Below are 23,428 nucleotides of genomic sequence, written 5' to 3'. Positions count from 1 at the left end.
GTTTAATTAGTCTATCGTTTAGTTAGTCTTCCATTTCGTTCAGAGAGTTTTTCGTTTAGTTAGGTTTTCCTTCAGTTAATCTGTCATTTCGTTAATATATTGCTTAGCTATTGTATCCTTTAGTTAGTCTTTCATTCATTTAGTCTGAAGTTTGATTAGTCTATCGTTTAGCTAGTCCATCGTTTAGTTAGTCTTCCATTTCGTTCAGTGAGTTTCTAGTTTAGTTTGGTTTTCCTTCAGTTAATCTGTTATTTCGTTAATCTTTTGCTTAGCTAATGTATCCTTTAGTTAGTCTTTCATTCAGTTAGCCTGCCGTTTAATTAGTCTATCGTTTAGTTAGTCTTCCATTTAGTTAGCCTTCGTTCAGCGAGTTTTTCGTTTAGTAGTTAGGCTTTCATTTAGTTAATCGTTTCGTTAGTCTATTGTCTAGCTAGTCTATCGTTTGGTTAGGTTGTCGCTCAGGTAGCCTTTCCTTTAGTTCTTTATTTCCTGTTCCGAACGAAGACCCATTGTGTCTTTCGATGGTATTGTTTAGCGAAATAGTATTTAACGAGATGACTCTTGGTTGGGGCAAGTTATCTGTTTAGGTCCCCCCCCCCCACTCAGCAAATTCAAGCAAATTGTTGGGTAACTTTCAGCGTTGGACCTGGACTCATTTCGCTTAATTAAATTCAACTTCATCTATCATCTTTAATACCGTACTTCAGATCGACCAGGAGATGCAGAGGTGATTTACATACAACCAATACATTGCAATCATAAAATCCATGAACAAAAAGCATGTCTGCATATTCACTATACGAATACACGAATTAAATGTCAAGTAAAAGTGTATTCAGTTGTGTGTGTTGCGCAGGCGTTGCGGTGCTCAGATGCTGCCGTGTGCAAAAAAAAATTGTGACACGTCAAGTATAGTAGACGGAACCGCAAGACGTTTCAGTATTTCTCCCCTTAATTTCTCCTTAACCGTTAGAGTTCGGACAAATATATCAGATTAAATCGATGTAGGTTAACACAAACTACATTATCCTCAAGTATTTTACATTCCTCCTGAGACACCTTGTATAGCCATACAATGGGCCAAAGTATGCCTCAGTGTAAAGACTCTCCCTGATCCGGCTCTCGGAAAGCCAGCCAATATGTTATCGTTCGTTTCTGTAGATCCGCATCGGCACTTGAAACACGAACGTGCCGAAAGTCTTGTTTTCTGAGCTCTATAGACAACTATTTACATTCGTCAGTTTCTTTGTTGTTGGGAATTGAAACTCCGAAGTACTGTAGTTTCATTTCGACATAACGTTATATAAGCCTTGAAGTTAGAGAGATGTGTGGAAAATTTCGAACAGTGTATTTGTCATATTTGCCGGTACCATGACAACCGAGCGAGACGATAATGATGTGGATGTTTAGAGTGTTTTCAGTGGGACGGGGTGCGCCATCGATGATCGGAGCAGGGCCGCGACGTAAACAGCTGTGGTTAAAATCGTGAACACTGAGATGAAGTAGAGGCAGCGTTCCTCCCCAGTAAGCTAAGCAACAGGTCCACGACTTCGAACTTAAAAGTTCTGTAAGTGAATCTGCAGAATACGGAGTCTCTTCATTACTGACGACGCCATTTTCACTTCAATTAGCTATTATAGAGAAAATATTACGATCGTATGTTGCTGCAAAAAAATCTCGATTTGAGATTTTCACGTAAATATACCGAGCTTTCATTTCAAAACTTCCCAATCTAAATGACTATTTTTTTTTCAATTAAGTTTAATTTACGAGGAGACTCCATTGAAAATCATGAATTAAAAAAAAATATATATAGGCTATTTAACTTTTTTATAATGTATATTTTCATACACCAAATGCATTTAGTTTAATACTGATTACAAATATGTTAATTTGTAATTAAGGCCATATGGGGGCGTGGCATTTAAAGAGCTGTTAAAATTATTTTTCACCAAAGAATTCTTTTTTATAAATTTCTGATTACAAATCTAGTAACTTTTTGTTATAAAGTTGGCTCCCTGAAGTTACTAGATAAATGTAACGTAGGAGAATTTTAATTTACATAAATATTCATTTTACTTTCAAATCCATTTTTCCGTAAGTTTATTTTTCTTGACATTTTATGCCATATATTAACCAATCTGGATGAAATTTTTACTGCAAGTATTTATGAGGTAGCTGCATGTTTCTATGCATTTATTTTGTGAGAAATGCTGCTAGTTTTTTTCATGAATTATAGGAAAAATAACTATTTTCAAATTAAAATCAAAATGAATAAATGAGATATTTCATAAAGTGAATGCATAGAAATGTTTCTCTGTCTCTTCTACTAAAAACTTAGATTTGAATATATTTCTAAAAAGAATAGAAAATATCAAAAGCCACAAACATTTGGGAGTTAAAAATTTGGACTTTGTTAGTCCTTTCATAGTAAACATGCTCTCAAAATTTGGATGAAAAAAATTATTAGGATAAAAGTTGTCACTTTCAGTGAAGTGTCCCTTTAAACAAAAAGCACGTCAATTAAGATAATGAGGAGGAAGATTAAAACTAGAGTTACATAAATATAAACATAATATAGGAGTGTAATTTGAAATTTCAAAGCTTGATGGGAGTGAGGGGGTGAAACCTGAAATATAATTAATTAACACTTGTTTTAAACTTCCCCCTCAATACCAAAATTGGCGTGTTTTTTCTTTAAATTAAATGTAATTGAAATAAATTGTTATTTAGGCTGGGAAATTTTGAAATGACAGCCAGAGCCGAGCAGGGCATTTGCTATCTAGTGGTCAACTGCGTAAATATCACGCGAGATAGGAGTGCTGCAAGGTCATTGTTGTAATTTCCCAATCAATGAGACCGATGGCTGCTGGTACACGGGTGTTACTATTAAATTAATTACGTTACCAATGAATTTACAAATAACAAATTACTCATAATTTGACACTCCAATATATTATACCGTAACAAAGTTTTTCTCTCAATTTTCTGTTGTTTCTTAGAACCATTGTGTAAGCGGAAAAAGATATTTCCAGTGATATCGAATAATGGAATGCATATTTAAGTCTAGCAACATTTGCTATGGTAATTTCTTTAGGGAGACGTATATCCTCAAGTACTCAACAAATCCAGTCTCTTTCCAGGAATTTCTTCGCTCCTACAACCAAACTATTACAAGGTCTTTGAACTAAACCCACTCCGTGACATTCAGACATTCAAAACTTCCTCTTTCATTGCTATACGAAAAAATTAGACGCATATTAACAAAATATAAATAGGAATTTTAGGCTCTCAACTCTTAACCCATTCAGACCTGAATTTATATTTTAAAATAATTGAAAAAAAAAAACTGGTCCCATAATCATTCTGGGGATCCAAAATTCCCAAATCAAATCTTCACAGAAAATCAAAATTTGGGGACAATTTTGACCCCTGGGGCGCCAAAATTTTAAATTTTTATTTTTAATTCAGGTATAGAAATGTTTCAAAAATAATATTCTCCATTTCTATCACACTGAATTTTTCAAAATATTTAAAAGAAACTATGTACGCTATAATGTAGAGCAGGTCTGAAGGGGTTAAAATAGGCGACAAATGGGCAAAATAGGAATCTTAAGCACCATAAGAACTCCTTCCGAAGGTTCATGGTTTATAAGAAACGTGAAGCTTTAGTTTCAGTTTATCCTATAGGAAAAAGTTAGACATTTATTCTAAAATTCAAGATTTAGTCTCTACATAGCCTACAGGGGAAATGCATACTGCAAACGCGACAGAATTCAACCACAGCGAAACCGAAGAAAACAAGCGGTCAGCAGTTGGGGCTATAGCGAAGAAAATAAGGGAATTATACCGTCAGGACAAAACAACGGAGAGGCAGTCGAGGAGTGCAACTGATCCAGGGAAAATGGTGAAGGAAGAGGGGATAAGAGATGGTGTAGTGAGGAAGTAGTGATAGAAAAAAGAACGAAAAATTAGATAGATGCCAATTGCAAGTGAAACGGGGAGTAATAGATGGGCAGTGAGGGGTGACAAAGATACATTTAAAAGGAACATGAGTGGAAAAGTGAATTAAATAATGAGATACTTGCATAAATTGTTATGTAATAAGATGGGATGACACTGTATGCAAAATATTGTGAAGTACCATCTCACCGAAAGAAGTGCTTAATGACAAATACATTACATTACATAGCCTACAGTATTAGTGTTCAAAAAGTGACCAAAGAAATGTCTCCCCGATATTGCTGTTGTGCCGAGCGCTCTTTGAAAGGCTACTTCATTAGCTATATCCCCCTCAGTCGTGTTTTCTTTGTGGTTTATTGACAAAATTAAGAGAATTCTCATAGTGCGACAGACGCTGCGGAATCAGGCAAGAGACGTCGATCAAGGTGAATGCCTCCTCTATCTCCACACACGAGACCCGCTTCATTTGCATACATAATCGCACGATACGGTCTCGTACACAATGAACACTAATTAAATTAGCTTCAGGCAGGCGTCAACAGCCAAATTGCTTCAGAATACATTGTGAACGCTACATCTCAGCGTTAATTCTCCTAAGTTTGCAAATAATATTACGTTTTGATTGTGAACGCTGACTTAGCTGGCAATAACTGTGGGAACGTTCAACTCCGTAGTGCTGTATTCTCAAAATAGCCCCATCTACACTCAAAATAATACTTACTTACAAATGGCTTTTAAGGAACCCACAGGTTCATTGCCGCCCTCACATAATCCCGTCATCGGTCCCTATCCTGTGCAAGATTAATCCACTCTCTATCATCATATCCCACCTCCCTCAAATCCATTTTAATATTATCCTCCCATCTACGTTTCGGCCTCCCCAAAGGTCTTTTTCCTCCGGTCTCCCAACTAACACTCTATATGCATTTCTGGATTCGCCCATACGTGATACATGCCCTGCCCATCTCAAACGTCTGGATTTAATGTTCCTAATTCTGTCAGGTGAAGAAAATAATGCGTGCAGTTTGCGTTGTGTAACTTTCTCCATTCTCCTGTAACTTCATCCCGCTTAGCCCCAAATATTTTCCTAAGAACCTTATTCTCAAACACCCTTAATCTCTGTTTCTCTCTCAAAGTGAGAGTCCAAGTTTCACAACCATACAGAACAACCGGTAATATAACTGTTTTATAAATTCTAACTTTCAGATTTTTTGAGAACAGACTAGATGACAAAAGCTTCTCAACCGAATAATAACACGCATTTCCCGAATGTCATTTATATTTGTCACTGTTGCTCCAAGATATTTGAATTTTTCCACCTCTTTGAAGGATAAATCTCCAATTTTTATGTTTCCATTTCGTACAATATTCTGGTCACGAGACATAATCGTATACTTTGTCTTTTCGGGATTTACTTCCAAACCTATCGCTTTACTTGCTTCAAGTAAAATGTCCGTGTTTTCCCTAATCGTTTGTTAATTTTCTCCTAAAATATTCACGTCATCCGCATAGAACAAGAAGCTGATGTAACCCGTTCAATTCCAAACCTTCTCTGTTATCCTGAACTTTCCTAATGACATATTCTAGAGCGAAGTTAAAAAGTAAAGGTGATAGTGCATCTCCCTGCTTTAGCCCACAGTGAATTGGAAAAGCATCAGTCCCTTTCCGAGGCTTATTGTATGGATTCGAAACAAGCTGTTTTTTTTTACGGTGGTGGGTTGTTAGCCCTTCGCCTAACCCCCAAGCTGGAGGACCATCCCTTATCGGCTCTCCGCGACTGCTTATTCAAATTATTCGCAGCTACCCTCCATATCTGGAGGCCATCTCTATCCTCAACCTGAGGACGCGCCATGCCGTGGTGATAGGGACCCACAATACATGGACATACAAAATAATGTCATCGACAATTTTAGGACATTATGTTTTCGCTAGTTCGTCGTTTCTCTTCACTTCGTCGTAATGTCCATGTTTCTGCCTCATACAATGCTACATTCCACACAAAGCACTTCACTAATCTCTTCCTTAGTATTTTCTCCAGAGGTCCGCAGAAGATGCTCTTTTTTCTATTAAAAGCTTTCTTTTTCATTGCTATTCTCCTTTTGACTTCTTGGAAGCAGCTCATGTTACTGCTTACAGACCTGAAGCTGTCCATTTGCTGTATTGGCTTATTTAGAATTCGCAAGTATACCTTCCTTAGTTTTCTTCCTATGACCATGGTCTTCGTCTTGTTTGCATTTATCTTCATTCCGTACTGTTCACAGCTGTCATTTAGCTTCAGTAGCGTATCCCTTAGTATCAGCTTCTCTTCTGCTAACAACGCCATATCATCAGCAAATCTTATACAATTTATTATTCTTCCTCCTACTATCACTCCTCCCATGTTCCGAAACAGTTCTTCCCTAAATCCTCCAGTAGATGTTGAATAGGGTAGGTGATAAAGGCCATCTTCCTATTTCACTTCCATCTGACATTTCTTCTCCTATCCTGACTTTCACTCGTTGTTTCACGAATAATGACCGTAAAAACGCTATAATAAAAGCAGTCATAATCGACGACACAACTTAATAACAATAATCTGTGAGTAAATAATGTTTATACTTTCCCCTGCACCTCTTTTGTATGGGCGAAACCTTCCACAAAGAGATGTGTTTGTCGCTAACAAACTTCCGTTGGTCAAGCCGAGCTTTTGTTTAACGTCAACTCTGCAGGCTATTATTCAGATATTCTATTGCCATGAAGGAAACGCCGTGCTTTTAACTTTTATGTAATTTGTTTAAACTTGTTTTCGTCTCCAATTTTCTACTCGACCTAACATCTATAAACTCTAGCATATTAAACAATCGTCTTTGTTATTATTGTTTCTGTTCAGTCACGCTAAAAAAAATTTCAGTATTGTTTACGTAACTATTGTACGATCGAGTTTTCGCCACCATATTCATACTTATCGCCATTCCCAGCCAGCTTTTAACATCAGCCTACTTGTCACGAAGTTTAGCGTTGCCTGAATTGTGTTGGGAGTTATGTATTATGACCAGGAGCGTATTTCTCGAAGCTCCAAGTCTGACAGTGACAAACACAATCAAGTTGTCATTTTCTGTGTTTTTAATTTAATGTTTAGTGACTAGTGAATTGCGAGCATTGACAAGCTATTAATCAGCAATTTTTAATTAGTAACAAATCCTTTATTGTGAAAAATGATAGCTTGTCGTCATAAACAACTAAGCTTAGTAAATTAATTGATTTTGTTTTTACCTTGGCTGGGGCATTGGTCACATTAGCCTACTTCTTAGCTTGTTACAGTCCAGGTCTTCATATTTTATCCCCGAAGGGTTACATCTAACCATTTCCCCCCCCCCCCAATACTGCATATTCTAGTGGATTATAGTGATCTTAAGTAAATTAAACACAGGTGACTTATCTCATGTTAAAATGAATGAAACTGTTATCCTCTACAGTGATAGAGTAAAAAAATCTAGGAATTTATATGGACAAAAACTTGAGTTGGAATACTCAAATCACACACATATGTAAAATAATTTATGAAAATTCATACACTGAAAAGAATTCGAAATTTCCTTCCGTTGGTTCTCAAGAAGAATTTAGTGCAGTCGCTCTTGATGCCTCATTTTGATTACTGTGACACTCTCTACGCTGACCTTAACATGAGACTGACAGACAGACTACTGAGTGTTCATAATGCATGTATTCGATTTATTTGCAACGTCCGTAGATCTGACCGTATCACACCTTTACTAAATATGCTGTCATGAGTCCATCTCAAAGAGCGAAGAACTATACACTCTCTCACTTTACTCTTCAATATTCTGCAAAACTCTAACCATAGCTACTTAGCTTCTCGTTTTCAAAATTTGTCCTAATATCACGAAATAAATACTCGTTCACAACACCATATCTTACTCTCCACTCCTAAACACAGAACATCCTTCTACTCTTCATCTTTCACCGTCTCTGCAGCTCATCTCTAGAACTCTCTACCACAACATGTCAGAGACTGTCGGACATTGTCTAGTTTTAAAAATAAACTAAAATTGCACTTTCTCAATTCAGATTCCTTTCAGTTATAAGTCCTTTTCTCTGCGATAGTTTTGTAAATAAATAAATAAATAAATATATATATATATATATATATATATATATATATATATATATATATAATGTAATCTTCATCTTACGATGTTTGGTGACGTATACACGTCCGTTGATGTGACATATTAATGAATTTAAATACTATGTATGAAAGGATAATTCCAAGACTTTAGGGTGAGACGAACTCGATAGCTCAGTGGTAGAGCGCCTGACCGGAGAACAGGAAGTCGCAGGTTCGATTCCCGCTCGAGGTTGTGAAATTTTTCTTTCATACCATAGCATGATTGTGACTATAATAGTATTTAAATTCATATATATATATATATATATATATATACTATACATGTCCTTTTTATTGTGAATTTTATTTAATTTTCGTATTTATTTTCTTTTTTATTATTATTTTATTACATTCCATTTTGTTATATTCTTCCTTACGTTTTCCATATTAACTATTTGTACTAAATGAGTTGCTTTTACTACATTCCAATGTATTTTACTTTCTTTTTTTTGTATTATGGTATTATTTTCATGTTGTTTAGTGTCGATTTTATTATGCTATCATTATTATTTATTTTTTGTAATATGTTAGTATTCTGTTCTTGAACTTTTTGGTTAATTTTCACTGCTTGTATACTTTGTGACCTAGTAGAGTGTAAGAGAAGGCCCTATGGCCTTAACTCTGCCAGTATAAATAAAGAATTATTATGATGATGATGATGATGATGATTATTATTATTATTATTATTATTATTATTATTATTATTATTATTATTATTATTATCTTGTAGTTATCAGGTTGAATTTTCCTTTGCCAGCTTTGTTTCGAATTGTATGTTGAATAAATATGGCAACGTTTAATTGTATTTCCATTTGTAAACCGAATTCGCCTTGTATTTGCATATCGACTTCGGTAACCCAGTAAACATGCAAACTTTGTATGCACAACCGATAGCACGGATAACACAGAATTATTGCCGCTTGAAAACACAAGCATAAACACCCTGCACAGAACGCCTAGAAGTTATGCAGTCTTCATAACAATGCACAGGCGAGAGAACACTCGTTGAACGCGGTGCAAATGAACACGAATGTCCATCCATCTCTGACGTAACACCAGGGGCCTATTCCACACAAATATAGAACAATATTTTACAAGTATGTTTGCTTATAATTAGCACAAAATGCTCTGCAGAAGTTTCTGCTATAATTACACGTAGATATTTTATTACTCCATAATAATGTTTGCGTTGTTCTGGTCATTTCATTTATTGTATTCCATAGATACATCAGCATAGTAGTTTTGACATATGAAACAAGTAAAATGTATATATGCAGAAATATACAGTACATTAAGCGATGTATTGTGATTGTCTTACTGTCTGCATGGAGTCAGTTGTACCCGCTGACATCCTTCTTCAAGACTCTGGCGAAGTATTCCAATGTTCTTGATGGGTCTTGAATACACAATTGCTTTTAAATGTCCCCCCCCCCCCCGTAAGCAACTTCCTAAAAAATGGATAGTCGTGAGGACTAACATCCTGGCTCGCTTGTTCTCTTGGCCTTAATACATTAGATTTTTATTTAATCTTCTTCTTCTTCTTCTTCTTCTTCTTCTTCTTCTAATGGCCAACATTGGAGGATAAGTTAATTTGTTGCCCAGCAGTACAATAGAGTGCACTGATGTTGCCTGCTTCTTGTATTTTTTTGTCAAGACCGAATTTTTATTTAATAACTAAAAGTCAAAAGTCGCTTTTCTCAAACACTCCCTTACATTTAATTACATTCAATTTACATTTGAATACACATTCCTTTACAGATTTTGTTCAGAATGGAGCCCTGTTTCTCGATACACAATTCAAAACGTTTAGACACTGATTTACAGATGACAGAACATAACTCACGACTTTAATCGATTTTCAAGAATGACTGTTCGATCATCTGTCGCAACTGATGCAGATCCTGCGGTTTCTGAGCAAAAATATAATTTTTCAGGGCACCCCACAGAAAAAAATCACATGACGTCAAGTCGCATGATGGCCAATCCATTTATGGAATTGCTGGTTCAAAAAGCCCCTCACTCCTACACCATAATGAGTGGTGCTCCATCCTGTTGCCATATTAACTGCATATCGGCAAAACGAAGGCTGTTTTCAAGACATGACATCGGAAAAATAGTTGACGTACAAACATGGTTGTCAACCAGGGGCGTATTTTGCGGGCTACCGGGGCTACCGGCGGTAGCCCAAGGAAATTACAAAAGAAAAAGTTTATAATATAACATAATGTAATAATTTTGTATTATTAGTTTTACCATAGTAATTAAAATTAAAGTAATTGTTAGATATATTTTGTGTAATAATAGGGTCAGCAGTAGCCCAAACCCTTTAACCAGTATACGCCCCTGTTGTCAACCCATCACTTAATACACCAGCTATTCGTTTATTCTAGTTATGTGTACGACGAATATTGGGGAAAGCGACTTTTGACCCACCTTATATTTAACTTGGTGTTAATTAACATCGAACATGTTTCAGAACACATCCGACTCTATTCTGAGTGTCTTTATTTTTTCTAACATGACATAAAATAGGTGATAGAAAGTAACCATGTCTTGAAAATATTACTTTTTTATTAATTATTAATTTTTATTTTGATTGTCATATTTCAATATTTTCCTATTTTATGCTGCACTAGATGTCTTTTGCTTACTGGTACAGTATTCACCTTACATGAAATTAATTTATATTTCTCTTCTCCACAGGTCACGCACACATCACTGATTTCAACATCGCAACAGTTCTTGAAAATGGCCAACTAGCTACTTCCATGTCTGGAACCAAGCCTTACATGGGTATGTCATATAATTTTTATATAGTTGCAATGTTTAAAGCTTAGAATTGACAATAAATAGTATATACTAAAATTTAATATATTCTAGCAGGACAAAATAACATTGTGGGGTAACTAAAGTAGGACAAGGCGTAAACCAGGCTCATCTGGAATAATCCTGCTGAATCTGAGATTATTTCATCAAAGGCCAAGTTTTAAATGAAATTGGACTTGCCTTTTTTGTTTGTCTCTAATAGACACGCCCCTTTCTTTCGTGTACCGATACTATAGTCTGCTATAACTCTTATCATTAACACTCTACACAGTCAAATGCTTTAGCTAAATAGAAACGTATTCATCCAGCATGCAATTTCAAATTAATACTTCATCTAGCAACCTAAAATCTGTAGTCTCTGCTGATTTTTCTTTTTTGTCCAAACTCCTCTAAACCTAATTTACTATTGAATTTAAATACTATTATAGTCACAATCATGCCATGGTATGAAAGAAAAATTTCACAACCTCGAGCGGGAATCGAACCTGCGACTTCCTGTTTTCCGGTCAGGCGTTCTACCACTGAGCTATCGAGTTCGTCTGACGCTATGGACAGTACTCTATAACAGAGTCGCCAGTATGAAAGGATAATTCCAAGCCTTTGGCGTGAGACGAACTCGATAGCTCAGTGGTAGAACGCCTGACCGGAAAACAGGAAGTCGCAGGTTCGATTCCCGCTCGAGGTTGTGAAATTTTTCTTTCATACCATGGCATGATTGTGACTATAATAGTATTTAAATTCATTAATATGTCACATCAACGGACGTGTATACGTCACCAAACATCGTAAGATGAAGATTACTAATTTACTATATTGTAAAGATTCCAATATATTATATTACCGGTATACCTACCATGCATAAGTTTCTTAAACACTTTTGAAAATGTTGTTAATAGTAATAGGCCTATGGATCTGTAATTATCAATAGAAGATTTATTTCCCTTTCAGTATAAATGTTATCCAAATTTTCCTCGGTGAGGACACTATGCCGTCGTTTTTGTTTCTTATCTGTAACACTTCCTATCACTCAGAATTTATTCACATTGTCATGGAACGTTGAATAATTCGGAATGTTAACACCTGGAAATCCTTCCTGATATAAATAATTGATTAAATGGCGATCTTACTCGTGTTAATTATGTAAGCATGTGCGGCTTACAGCTGTTTCGGTGCTATTCGACACCATCCTTAGAGCCTACTAGATCTCGGCGCTATCTCAACTTCGCTGCCTGTTGTGTGGATGCGTTCGTGTGATGAAGAGTTATGTCAAATAGTGTTTGTGTTCTGAAATTGATCTGTGTGTTGAGAATTTGACTGGGGTGTGTTTAAGTGTGTCTGTATATTTCATATTGTTCTTTGGGGGGTGGGGGGCGTGTCTATTAGAGTCAAATTCTCAACACACAGATCAATTTCAGAACACACACACTATTTGACACAACTCTTCATCGCACGAACGCACCCACACAACAGGCAGCGAAGTTGAGATAGCGCTGAGATCTAGTAGGCTCTGAGGATGGTATCGAATAGCACCGAAACAGCTGTAAGCCGCACATGCTTACACAATTAACACGAGTAAGATCGCCATTTAATCACTTATTTATACTCAAGTGTTAAAAGTAGCGTACGAAAGATTCAACATGGACTTCCTGATATCTTCGAACTTTATGGTTGGTTCCTATTTAACACATACAGTAATTAGTTAATCACTGTGTGTAAAGACTCGCTGTGCAATACTATACATATGTGCCATTCTATGCTAAAATTATAGTCACGAACAAACGAGAGTATAACTAATGGCGTCTTCGGTTCCACTTGGACTCACGTGAACCGTGCCTTTGCCAAGAATATGACTGGTTCTCTGACATGCTGCACAATTGCTTACCGATGGCAATGTCACATTCCAACTAAGAGATAATTCACTTACTGAGTGGTTGGTTAGTTAGTTAGTTAGCTAGCTAGCCAGGTAGCTAGCTAGATTGCTGGTTAGTTAGCTAGCTAGTTAGCTAGCTAGATTGCAGGTTAGTTAGCTAGCTAGGTAGGTAGCTAGCTAGGTAGCTAGATAGCTAGTTAGTTAGCTAGCTAGGTAGCTAGATAGCTAGTTAGTTAGCTAGCTAGGTAGCTAGATAGCTAGTTAGTTAGCTAGCTAGGTAGCTAGATAGCTAGTTAGTTAGCTAGCTAGGTAGCTAGTTAGGTAGCTAGCTAACTAGCTATCTAGCTACCTAGCTAGCTAACTAACTAGCTATCTAGCTACCTAGCTAGCTAACTAACTAACTAACTAGCTATCTAGCTACCTAGCTAGCTAACTAACTAACTAGCTATCTAGCTACCTAGCTAGCTAACTAACTAACTAGCTATCTAGCTACCTAGCTAGCTAACTAACTAGCTTGTGAGACATTCTGTAACATTGTTTGATATTTAATACCGTATTAGATAAAATTTACACAGTACTTCTCCCACAGCTCCAGAGATATTCGAGTGTGCTGCTGATGAGTGTGTGGGCTACGGTTTTCCTGTGGACTGGTGGTCACTAGGAGTTGTTGCTTATGAAATGTTCTATGGCGCACGTCCATTCGACATCCATTCTGCTACATCAGTGAGTGAGGTGCGGGCGTTGTTTGCTGCAGGTGCAGTCTACCCAAGATCTTCCAGAGCAAGCCCTGGCTTTGTGGATCTCATCGACAGAGTGAGCATCTCTTTTATTGCATCCTCACATGTATACTGTATAACAATGAAATTCCTTGGACTGACATCTTCCCATTACCATTCTGATGAAGATCTGCACGCATTACACCTTTTAGTCATCCTATTTCAATTTTCCTTGAAAAGACCTTTCTTTGAAATCAATACAGACTAGAAGAAGAGAAGTAAGATGAAATCAATCTGTCTAAAAAATAACCCATTTCTGATTCGAATAAGCCTAGTAGAAATATGTGTTCTGTTATGTTATTGTAAGTTTAAGTTTTATAAGATTAGATTTTTTATTTGTCTTTGTTGTTCACTTTAACACTTGTATAAAAATAGAAAACTTTCTTAAAATTAAAACGTTAAAAGTGTTAAAAAATGTTGAAAAAGGTATTACACCTTAATGACAGATGGGCCCATTTCGACACTAGTTTAGTGTCATCCTGAGCACATTAAAATACTCAGAACACATTACCAACAACAATCACAACTACAATAACATAGGAACCAAAAAGACCAAAATTAAACATATTAGAACAACATATCCACAACATACACTTAATACACAATTACAATTCAATACGCATACATTTTGTGATCTCATAATGTACGACATTCAGACAACTTCCCATTACCATAAAAGCTGCACACCCCCACCACTGATGACAACAGTCGTCGAAAATCAAGACGAGCTGAAGCCACAGTAGTTCGAAACACACTTATGATGACACTAAATTGATGTCGAAATGGACCCATCTGTCGTTGAGGTATATTGCCTTTTTTAACATTTTTAAACACTTTTAACATTTTAATTTTAAGAAAGTTTTATAGATTTTTGAACAGCAAAAGGTAATTAGTGTAGAAAGTATAATAAAGTTCTTTTATTATGAAGGTTGCTTATTTTATCACAAAAGGTAAAGACTAACAGACATGTTATTTCCTGCTGTACTCTTAAGAGCAAACATAAAATATTGACGTGATGTCATCAGTAATTATATAAGTATTAAAAAAGTATAATCAAGAATGAATAAAATACACGGTATCTTGAAGATGACATGAAACTTACTAACAGTCTAGCTCCTAAGTAACTCTTCTTTGCAGCTCCTCTGTGTAAGACCTGGTGGCAGAATTAGTTCCTTAGAAGAACTAAGAAAGGTGCAATGTCTTCATGATATTAATCTAGAAGCTGTACTAGAGAAACGAGTGAAGCCTTCATTCACACCACCTGTAAGTTAATGAGCAATCTAATATCTATTTTAAGACTATAAATAAATGTATTAATTTTTTGTAAAATAATATAAAGGTTTCACTTGATTATCTGATACCAAAAATATATGAGAATTCATTATAATTTTGTTCCGTTCTTTGTTAAAATTATATGAAAATTAAAGCAATTTAAAGTTGTTGGTGTTACTTTTTATTTTAATTAAGATGTCTAGTTCCTTCTTTCTCCAAAAGTATCGTTAGTAAAACTGTCACTTAACCTATTGTACAGTGAGGTAATTTCCTTGCCATCTCACACCCAAAACCTCCTGCATAGCTTATAAGGTGAACGAGACTCCTAAGAATACAGACTGCCTAAGTTCCTAAACTCAGCTATCAGTGCAAACACAGGATGCAACATGGACATTTACCTAATTATTTTATACCTTTTATGGCCCCTTGAGACAAAAAGAAAAATTACAACTTTCAACTGTGTAGAAACAGTTGGCTACAGAACAGCAAGGAAATAATTTCAACATGCATGTTATTTATGAGAATTTCTCTATATTTCTTTTAATGATAATTGAAGGGGTACTATTCTAAAATAAGTGAACAGAAAAATCTATCTCTGTCAAGAAAAGTGGTTACCACAACTTTCATTTAACTGTTGTTAAAATATGTCACTTTTATTTTTTTTCCAGCACGACCACCTTAATTGTGACCCCACGTTTGAATTAGAAGAAATGATTGTAGAGACTCGTCCACTACATAAGAAGAAAAAGCGTCTCGCAAAACAACGCTCTCTTCGTGAAATACAAGGGTCACCAAGTGCGGACTTGGTGAGTTTTTATTAACTGTGAAGACATAAGGATATTGAATAAGTTATACAATAATTCATTATGTTCCAATTTTTAATTTCATGTGCCTAATATTAAATGAAATGAAGAACATTTTCAAAACGACTCTTGTCCATTCCCGTAACTTTGTGGGAAATCACGAAAAAAGTTTTCAGGTCTAAAATTTCTTACCAGCTGTGCAATTGACATTATGAAACCAAAGAGGTTGAGTGCATTTAGAATCAAATAGGAGCATGAGACTCTTTGATTCCAAGGCTGGAACTAATGTTTTGTCGCAAATTTTGCTGTGGACAAGAGTCAGTTTGAATCCGTTAGTCACTTTTAACGCAAGATTTTTGTGTTTAGAGGGTGTTCTGAAGCCAAATAATGACAATTATAATTGAAGATTGCATGGACACAGGAAGCTCATTTTCATTATCAGGTGGACAAGAGGCGTTTTGAAAATGAGTTCCTCAAATGTTCATCCAAGCTCATATGAATCTCAAAAACCTGATTTCGGAAACCTTTCTTTGTATATGTTTTGAGATTGAATTTATATGATAATATAGTATTATGATAACAAATGTTAAGATTACATTGTGTTTTATGAAGTGATTATACGATGCCAATCAAGTACTGTAGTAGCCCTTTGTCTTTGATCACAAGAAATAGAATATGGATGAATAATATTACAGCTTCATTCTCTCTCTTTTAAATTCCGCAACTCAATTCTTTTTGGTGACATAACAGTACAGAAGACGATGACCCCTCAGTGAATCCACCATATTCGCATGAAACTTTCAAAAATAGAAAGGCTCTTTATTATTGATCTATACGTACTCAATTTTTTTAAACCATTTTTTTATCTGACATAATTTCTTTAAAAATTCACAAAATATAGAGTTTGCTATACTTTTTAGTGCCAATCATGGAGTAACATTTATCAAACAACATAGGCACTCCTTTCCATAATAACAACTTTCATTTTTGTTTATAACGAAGGTTCAAGGTTAATTACCGATATATATTTATACCCCTTAGCATTCCCTTTCTGGCATTGGTAATAAATCCAACCTTATTCAATTGAAAATTATTAGGGTTTATAACATGAGACAAAGTTTAAAAATATCTAATGATATTGAATGTAAACATGTAGGGCCTACACTGAAACCCCTTCTCTTGCACCATCCCTCCGTCTGATAGACAAGGGCAGAAAATGATGTAGAAAAATATACCGCAATAGAACTTAAAAGACTGCATTTAATGGACAAGAACAGAGATCCATCATTAGTACAATAACAACTACTAAATCAAATATTTATCTTTTGGGTTGGGTACCTTAATGTATTCATGCAAATTTTGATGCTTACATTATTCCTTTGTTTCACATTAGGATGGAAGTGGAGAGCTGATGACGGAGCGATATATCCAACACCTTCCTCAGTTCCGGGTTTATAACCGGGAACGTGAACTCGCACGTAGGGAGCGAGAACAGAAGGAAACCGCTTGGGAGGAAGAGCTGCTGGAAGCTATGAGGGCTTCTGATCCTATAGGTCCCACACGCACTTGCAGTGAAGACCACGAATCGCTATCAGAGAGTGCCAGCATTGCAAGCAGTGACAGGGCAGCAGACTCTCTGAAAGGCCAGAAAAGGACAGTTGCCTCCGAGTACAGTAAACACGAAGGTGAATCGAAAAACAAACATTGTATCAGTACAATGGCGACAAATGTTGATGAAGCTGTAAAAACTGGGTTTGTCTGTAGTTTTATGAAAGCAGATCAAGTTGAAAGAAGACACTCCGATCACACTCATACAAAAGAAGTTCTTCCCCAAGGTCGAAATACTTTTACTCAAAGCACCATTACATCTTCTAGAGACCGTATGCCCCAAAGTAAAAGTCAAAATAAGTACGATATACTTACTAATAAGACGAATCAATATGATTCTGCTAGCCCTTTACAAGAAGCTGATCACTGCAGATCTTGTCCTAAATTAAACAATATTGAACAGTCTTTACCAAGTCCTAAGTCATCCTCAAAACTGTTTTGTAGTCATAACATAAACCAAGAAAGTGTTACAAATAAGAGCCGTAAGAAATATAGTAGTATGCCGAAAAGTGTGCTGAGCTTAGATGAAACTAGTCACAAGTGCCAAATTACAGATGCAAAGAGTACAAACCATGTCTGTGTTCAGAGTCACAGTTCGAACAGCACTGGGACGCAAGGCTTAGCTTTCAAGACGCCATGTGACACAACACATGAGAGAAGAAAAGACGTTCGAGACGATTGTAAGGAGCACGTTCAACATCGCAAAGGTAGTAACAGTCTTATGCAAGATAGAGATTGTCAGAATAGTAATGTGGTGAGGAAACAGAACACTGATTTTGTCTCTAAGAGGAGTTTGAATTTAACATGATGTAGAACACAGGTCCATGGCTTTTAATTTACAATATAAAATACCTATTCTATAAGACTGCATGGAGGCCTGTATCAATACTGCAAGGACATGTGGTGAAGCCTATCATGGGGAAATGCTTATTTATATCAGTGTATATAATTAAAACATTTTGATAGATTTTAAATGATGCCAGTCACATTCATCTATTTATTACATCAACATGACTGTTAGTTGCCTGTACCTACTCACAATGCTCTTTATGCAATATTACCGGTATCTCGACTACTGGTATTACACTATTTATATCACCATCATCATCATCATCATCGTCATCATCATCCAAACATGTAAAAGGGCTATATACCATATATTAAAAAGTAAAAATTATCTTTAAACAATGTCTTAAGAAATGACTGACAAGGAGAGGACACGCTCTGTATATCACCGAATGGAATAAGATTGTGTGAGATGAAAGTACAAGACATACTGTTTAAAGTCATACCTGGTATGGGTGGCCAATGACCCCCCTGTTTTGAAAATATTGGCTATTGTTTGTGACATACTTCCGTTAGGTGCTCAACAGGGAAACTAGACTGTGTAACAGCGTAGCCCATATGGTTGGATGCTGAGTTGTTATCCAGGCAACCTAAGTTCGAATCTTAACTGGTCCTATTTTTTTTTCTTTTAATAATGATTAATATTGTGATCACAGTAGGCTAATCTATTTACATATATCATATTTCTCAATGTATTGAACGCTTCATCATGTTTTAAACAAATTATAATTAGCTAACATTGTATTGTAAAGGATAAACAATGAAATATTGCTCATGTAGGCAGGTAAGATGTGTCACTGGTGTCTGTTCTGTTTCTGTAGCAGCTATTCCACTTCATTGTGTCCCGATTCATTATGATAAATGTCATAAAAACACACAAAACATACATATTTCCTGCACCATGCACAGCAGATGAAAGAAGGTTGTCCACAGTCACACACATTTTTTCCGCACTTCTACTGCGAAACAGATATCATTCACATTCACAAACACTTCTCATTCGTTTATTAATTTTGATGCATGCCACGCATATTTCAACATGGCTTTGAATATAGGAGCTGACAACTGAAAGCGAATAAAAAATTAATAATAATAATAATAATGATAATAATAATAATAACAAGCTTTAAAAAATGAGAAGGCATTAGGATTCGAACTCAAGTTGCCTGGATGACAACTCAGCATCCAATTATATGAGCTACGCCGTTACACAGTCTAATGTTTTCCTATTAGACACCTAACGGAAGTATGTCACAAACAATAGCCAATATTTTCAAAACGAGGGGTCATTGGCCACCCATACCAGGTATGACTTTAAACACTACGTCTAATACTTTCATGTCACAAAATCTTATTTAATTCTGTGATATACAGAGCGTGTCCTCTCCTTGTGAGTGAATATTGTACATTAATTGAATCTTCTGTTGTGTAATCCCCAGATTTTGTCGTTTGAAATACTACTTAACCTCTGACCAATTGTGTAGGCCTAGTATATTGCATCGTATTAAATAGTTTATTTAAAATTAGTATTTGGCGAACTAACTGGTAGTTACTTATGATGGTATGTAGTATTTGAAATGGACAGTATTAAGAAAATATATAGAGGTGGTCAATAGAAATTAAGAGACTTTTAATTTTATAAAATTACAACATCAATTTTTGTGTCCTAAGGCTAAACTCAACACGGACCACATCTTTGTAATTATTTTGAAGTTTTGTGTGGTTATGCTGTTGGCAGAACCAACCACACACCGACCCTTTTTAGTGGTTGCTTGAAGTCCATGTCGACCACAGACAACCACACCGCAAGCTTAATACCAAAATGTGGTATTTGTCGTCGGCAGGTAAGCGACTGTCGTTTCCAAGGATATGTTTCAGTGACGAGTGGTGAGCATGTCACACTATGTGAGTTGCGCTCAACCACCGACAGCAACAATTCTGTGGGTGATACCGACCACTCATTGCGACAGACGTCGACACTGATTTCAGTTATAGTGTTTCGTGTGAGTTACCATCATCTCTTTCCATACTAATTCCTGACCGCCCACAAGTGAACCACTGTTTTGTGGCGTGGTGTGGTTGTGTTATGATCCATGTGAGTTAAGCCTAGTATTTAAATGTATAAAAGACAATAACTAGAAGAAGAAATGAGATGGTGATTCTAAACATTTGCTATGTACTTATTACTGTGTCCAGAAGCTTAGGAGGACCTATAAAGAGATTGAAGAGAGAACGAAATTACTTCTAACTAGTTTTTGAGATAAAGGAGCATGTTGCCCATTCTTAACACCACCCATACTACAACAGTATCTTCCTCACATAACGAGTGTGCTGCAATTAGGGATTCTGGCATGTAATCTACAAAATGAGATTCTTCATTATTTCCTTGTTTTCCATAATTCAGATTAAGATTGCTTACTTATGGCTTTTAAGGAACCCGAAGGTTCATTGCCACCCTCACATAAGCCTGCCATTGGTCCCTATCCTGAGCAAGATTAATCCAGGGGCGTATTTTGCGGACTACCGGGGCTACCGGCGGTAGCCCAAGGAAATTACAAAAGAAAAAGTTTATGATACATAATTTAATAATTTTGTATTATTAGTTTTATCATAGTAATTAAAATTAAAGTAACTGTTAGATTTATATGCGCTCTCTGCTCTCGAAAAGAAACAAGTTGTCAAGGCGGCATCGCTGGAGAAACCGCTCCTACGAGGGGTAGCCTGTGACCGTACCACGCACGCTGTCCTTCGCACAACTGCCCGTCCCCCCCGCTCCCTACTGTTTCCTTCGTAGGCTGGGCGAGTTGCCGCTCTCGTGATCGGTTTCTTCGCAGGCGCGAAGCAACAATACGCTTAGTACGCCAGCTCATGAATGTGATTGTGTTCTTGCAGTGCAGTATTGCAGTATTTTAAATTTGTGATTTGTTCGAGTGTCTAAGAGTTATATTAATTGTGAATTATTAAGTTTTTAATTTCCCAATTAAGTGATATTGTGAAAAATATGGCAGAGCAAGTTGCTGGAGAGGTTTGTGTTGAAAATGACTGTGTAGTAGAAGGTTTATTAAAAGTGCCTTTTAACCGTCGTAAATACAACGAGAAAGTTGAAATTGTGAAAATGGAAAGACCAACTCCTGAGTTAAATTTGTCCATGGACAGAAAAGAAAAACAGCGTGAGTACACACGCCATTTCACTTCAACATCATATGGTAAGTGGAATTGGTTGTGTGGTAGTTCTAAACTGTCTAAACTATTTTGCTGGCCATGTTTGTTATTTAGCCGCGAAACAATGTGTGGTCAAAAGAGAGGTTTTCTAATGTGAACTCCCTTCGAAAACACGACAAATCAAAAGCTCATATTTGTAGTAGCATGAACTTTGCAAACTTTGGGAAGACAAGAATTGATTTACAGCTAGATAAGCAAAAAGCTCTACACATCAACCAACACAATGCTCTTGTGAAAAGAAATCGGGAGATTTTACTGCGTCTTATTAACGCAGTCTGCTTTCTAGGAAAACAAGAATTCGCTTTTCGGGGTCATAACGAGAATGTGGAATCAGACAATAGAGGAAATTATATTGAATATTTAAGTTCCTTAAGTTAATTTGACCATATACTGGCCAATCATCTTGTGGGTTCAACAGTATTTCGTGGTACTTCTCCTGCAATTCAGAATCACTTAAGATTTGCTATAAGTGGGGTTATGATAAAGAACATAAAATCTGAAATAGAAGAAGCACTTTTCATGGCCATTGTTGATGAAACAAGTGACTGCTCTAATCAGAGTCAATTGTCCACTGTTTTAAGATACGTCGACAGTACTGCCAATGTTCAAGAACGGTTTATAGGATTCACAAACGTCAGTTCGGGCAAAACTGCTGCTGCTTTGTTTCAGCATGTGGAAGGTGTTATAGCAGAATACAATGTCGGCAATAAGTTAATTGCACAGACATACGATGGTGCTTCAGTTATGGCGGGAAATATTAATGGCTTAAAAACAAGTTGAAGAAAAGTATCCTCAAGCACTATTTGTTCATTGTTACAGCCATGTTCTCAATTTAGTTTTGCAACAAACTACTTCATGCATTCCAGAATACCGCATTTTTTTTCAAATCACTGTCGGGTTTAGCTGCATTTTTCTCATCATCTCCTAAAAGATCAGAAAAACTCAAAGAATTTATGAACAAGAAACTCCCAAAAGTAGCACCAACTAGATGGAATTTTACATCTCGGCTTGTAAATACAGTAAAGGAATACAGAGAACAACTGACTGCTTTCTTTAAAAATATCATTTGTAATGACTCTGAAGAAAACTGGGATGATGATGTAATTGTGCAGGCTCAAGGATATTTGTATTTTTTCACACATTTTCAGAATATATTTCTTCTTGAAGTTTATGCTAGAGTGTTCGCACATATAGATGTGCTCTACAATATTCTTCAGACAAAAAGTCTAGACATAGCATACTGCTTGCAAGAGGTATCAAAGTTAAAAAATACTAGGCTATATCCGAGTTCAGACGTAGTGGGTTTCCGTCCATATGGAGTAATATGGAAAATGAAAATTCTTCAGCCAATACAATGGAACCACCATTAAAGCGAAGAAAATGAGATGATGAACTGAAATACAGGCAGCTGTACTACAGCATACTAGATCGTATGCACTGGAAATTACTGACAGATTTTCTGATTATGGAAAGCTTCAGTTCACACATCTCCTAGATTCTCAAAAATTTTCTGCTTATAGAGAAAACTTCCCGAATGAGGCACTAAACAAATTATTTCAGTCCTATAACAGTCACTTTGATCAAGTACGTTTGAAAAATGAATTAAGTGTAATATATTCAGCAGAAGTCTTTGATTTTTCGAACAAACCTATCCATGAAATATTATCTGCCATATATGAAAACCAGCTGAACCAAGTTATTCCTGAAGTCCTTAAATTGGCAACATTAATTGTGACAATACCAGCTACGTCAGCATCAGTAGAAAGAACATTTTCTGCGTTGAAGAGAATAAAATCCTACTGTAGATCAACTCATACACAAGAACGTTTATCCGGCTTGGCACTGATGTCCATTGAAAATTCATTTCTACAGAAACTTCGCAAGTGGCCCAACTGCAATTTCAAAGACGAAGTCATCAACGTATTTTCGTCCCAATCAAGACGTCGGGAATTTACTTATAAATAAGTAAGGAATTTTATAATAGGGATTTAAAATATATTTTGTGTAATAATAGGGTCAGTGGTAGCCCAGACCCTTAAACCAGTATACGCCACTGGATTAATCCAGTCTCTAC

At 36.1% G+C, this 23,428-nt stretch overlaps 1 protein-coding gene across 1 annotated transcript in view; it reads left to right on the top strand.

The window, feature by feature from the left end:
• The window catches only part of LOC138697768 (serine/threonine-protein kinase 32B), a 413,746-nt gene extending 390,994 nt beyond the window's left edge, over positions 1–22,752 (top strand). Inside the window, exons 6-10 of the mRNA XM_069823257.1 lie at positions 10,835–10,924; positions 13,417–13,640; positions 14,741–14,866; positions 15,544–15,681; positions 17,072–22,752. Coding sequence (XP_069679358.1) covers positions 10,835–10,924; positions 13,417–13,640; positions 14,741–14,866; positions 15,544–15,681; positions 17,072–18,094 — 1,601 coding nt within the window. The 3' untranslated portion in view covers positions 18,095–22,752. The remainder of the gene's footprint in view (positions 1–10,834; positions 10,925–13,416; positions 13,641–14,740; positions 14,867–15,543; positions 15,682–17,071) is intronic.
• Positions 22,753–23,428: the final 676 nt, after the last annotated feature.

Source organism: Periplaneta americana, chromosome 4 (assembly GCF_040183065.1).
Source record: "Periplaneta americana isolate PAMFEO1 chromosome 4, P.americana_PAMFEO1_priV1, whole genome shotgun sequence".
NCBI classification, from domain to species: Eukaryota; Metazoa; Arthropoda; class Insecta; order Blattodea; family Blattidae; genus Periplaneta; species Periplaneta americana.
This window is presented reverse-complemented; position numbering and strand designations above follow the sequence as displayed.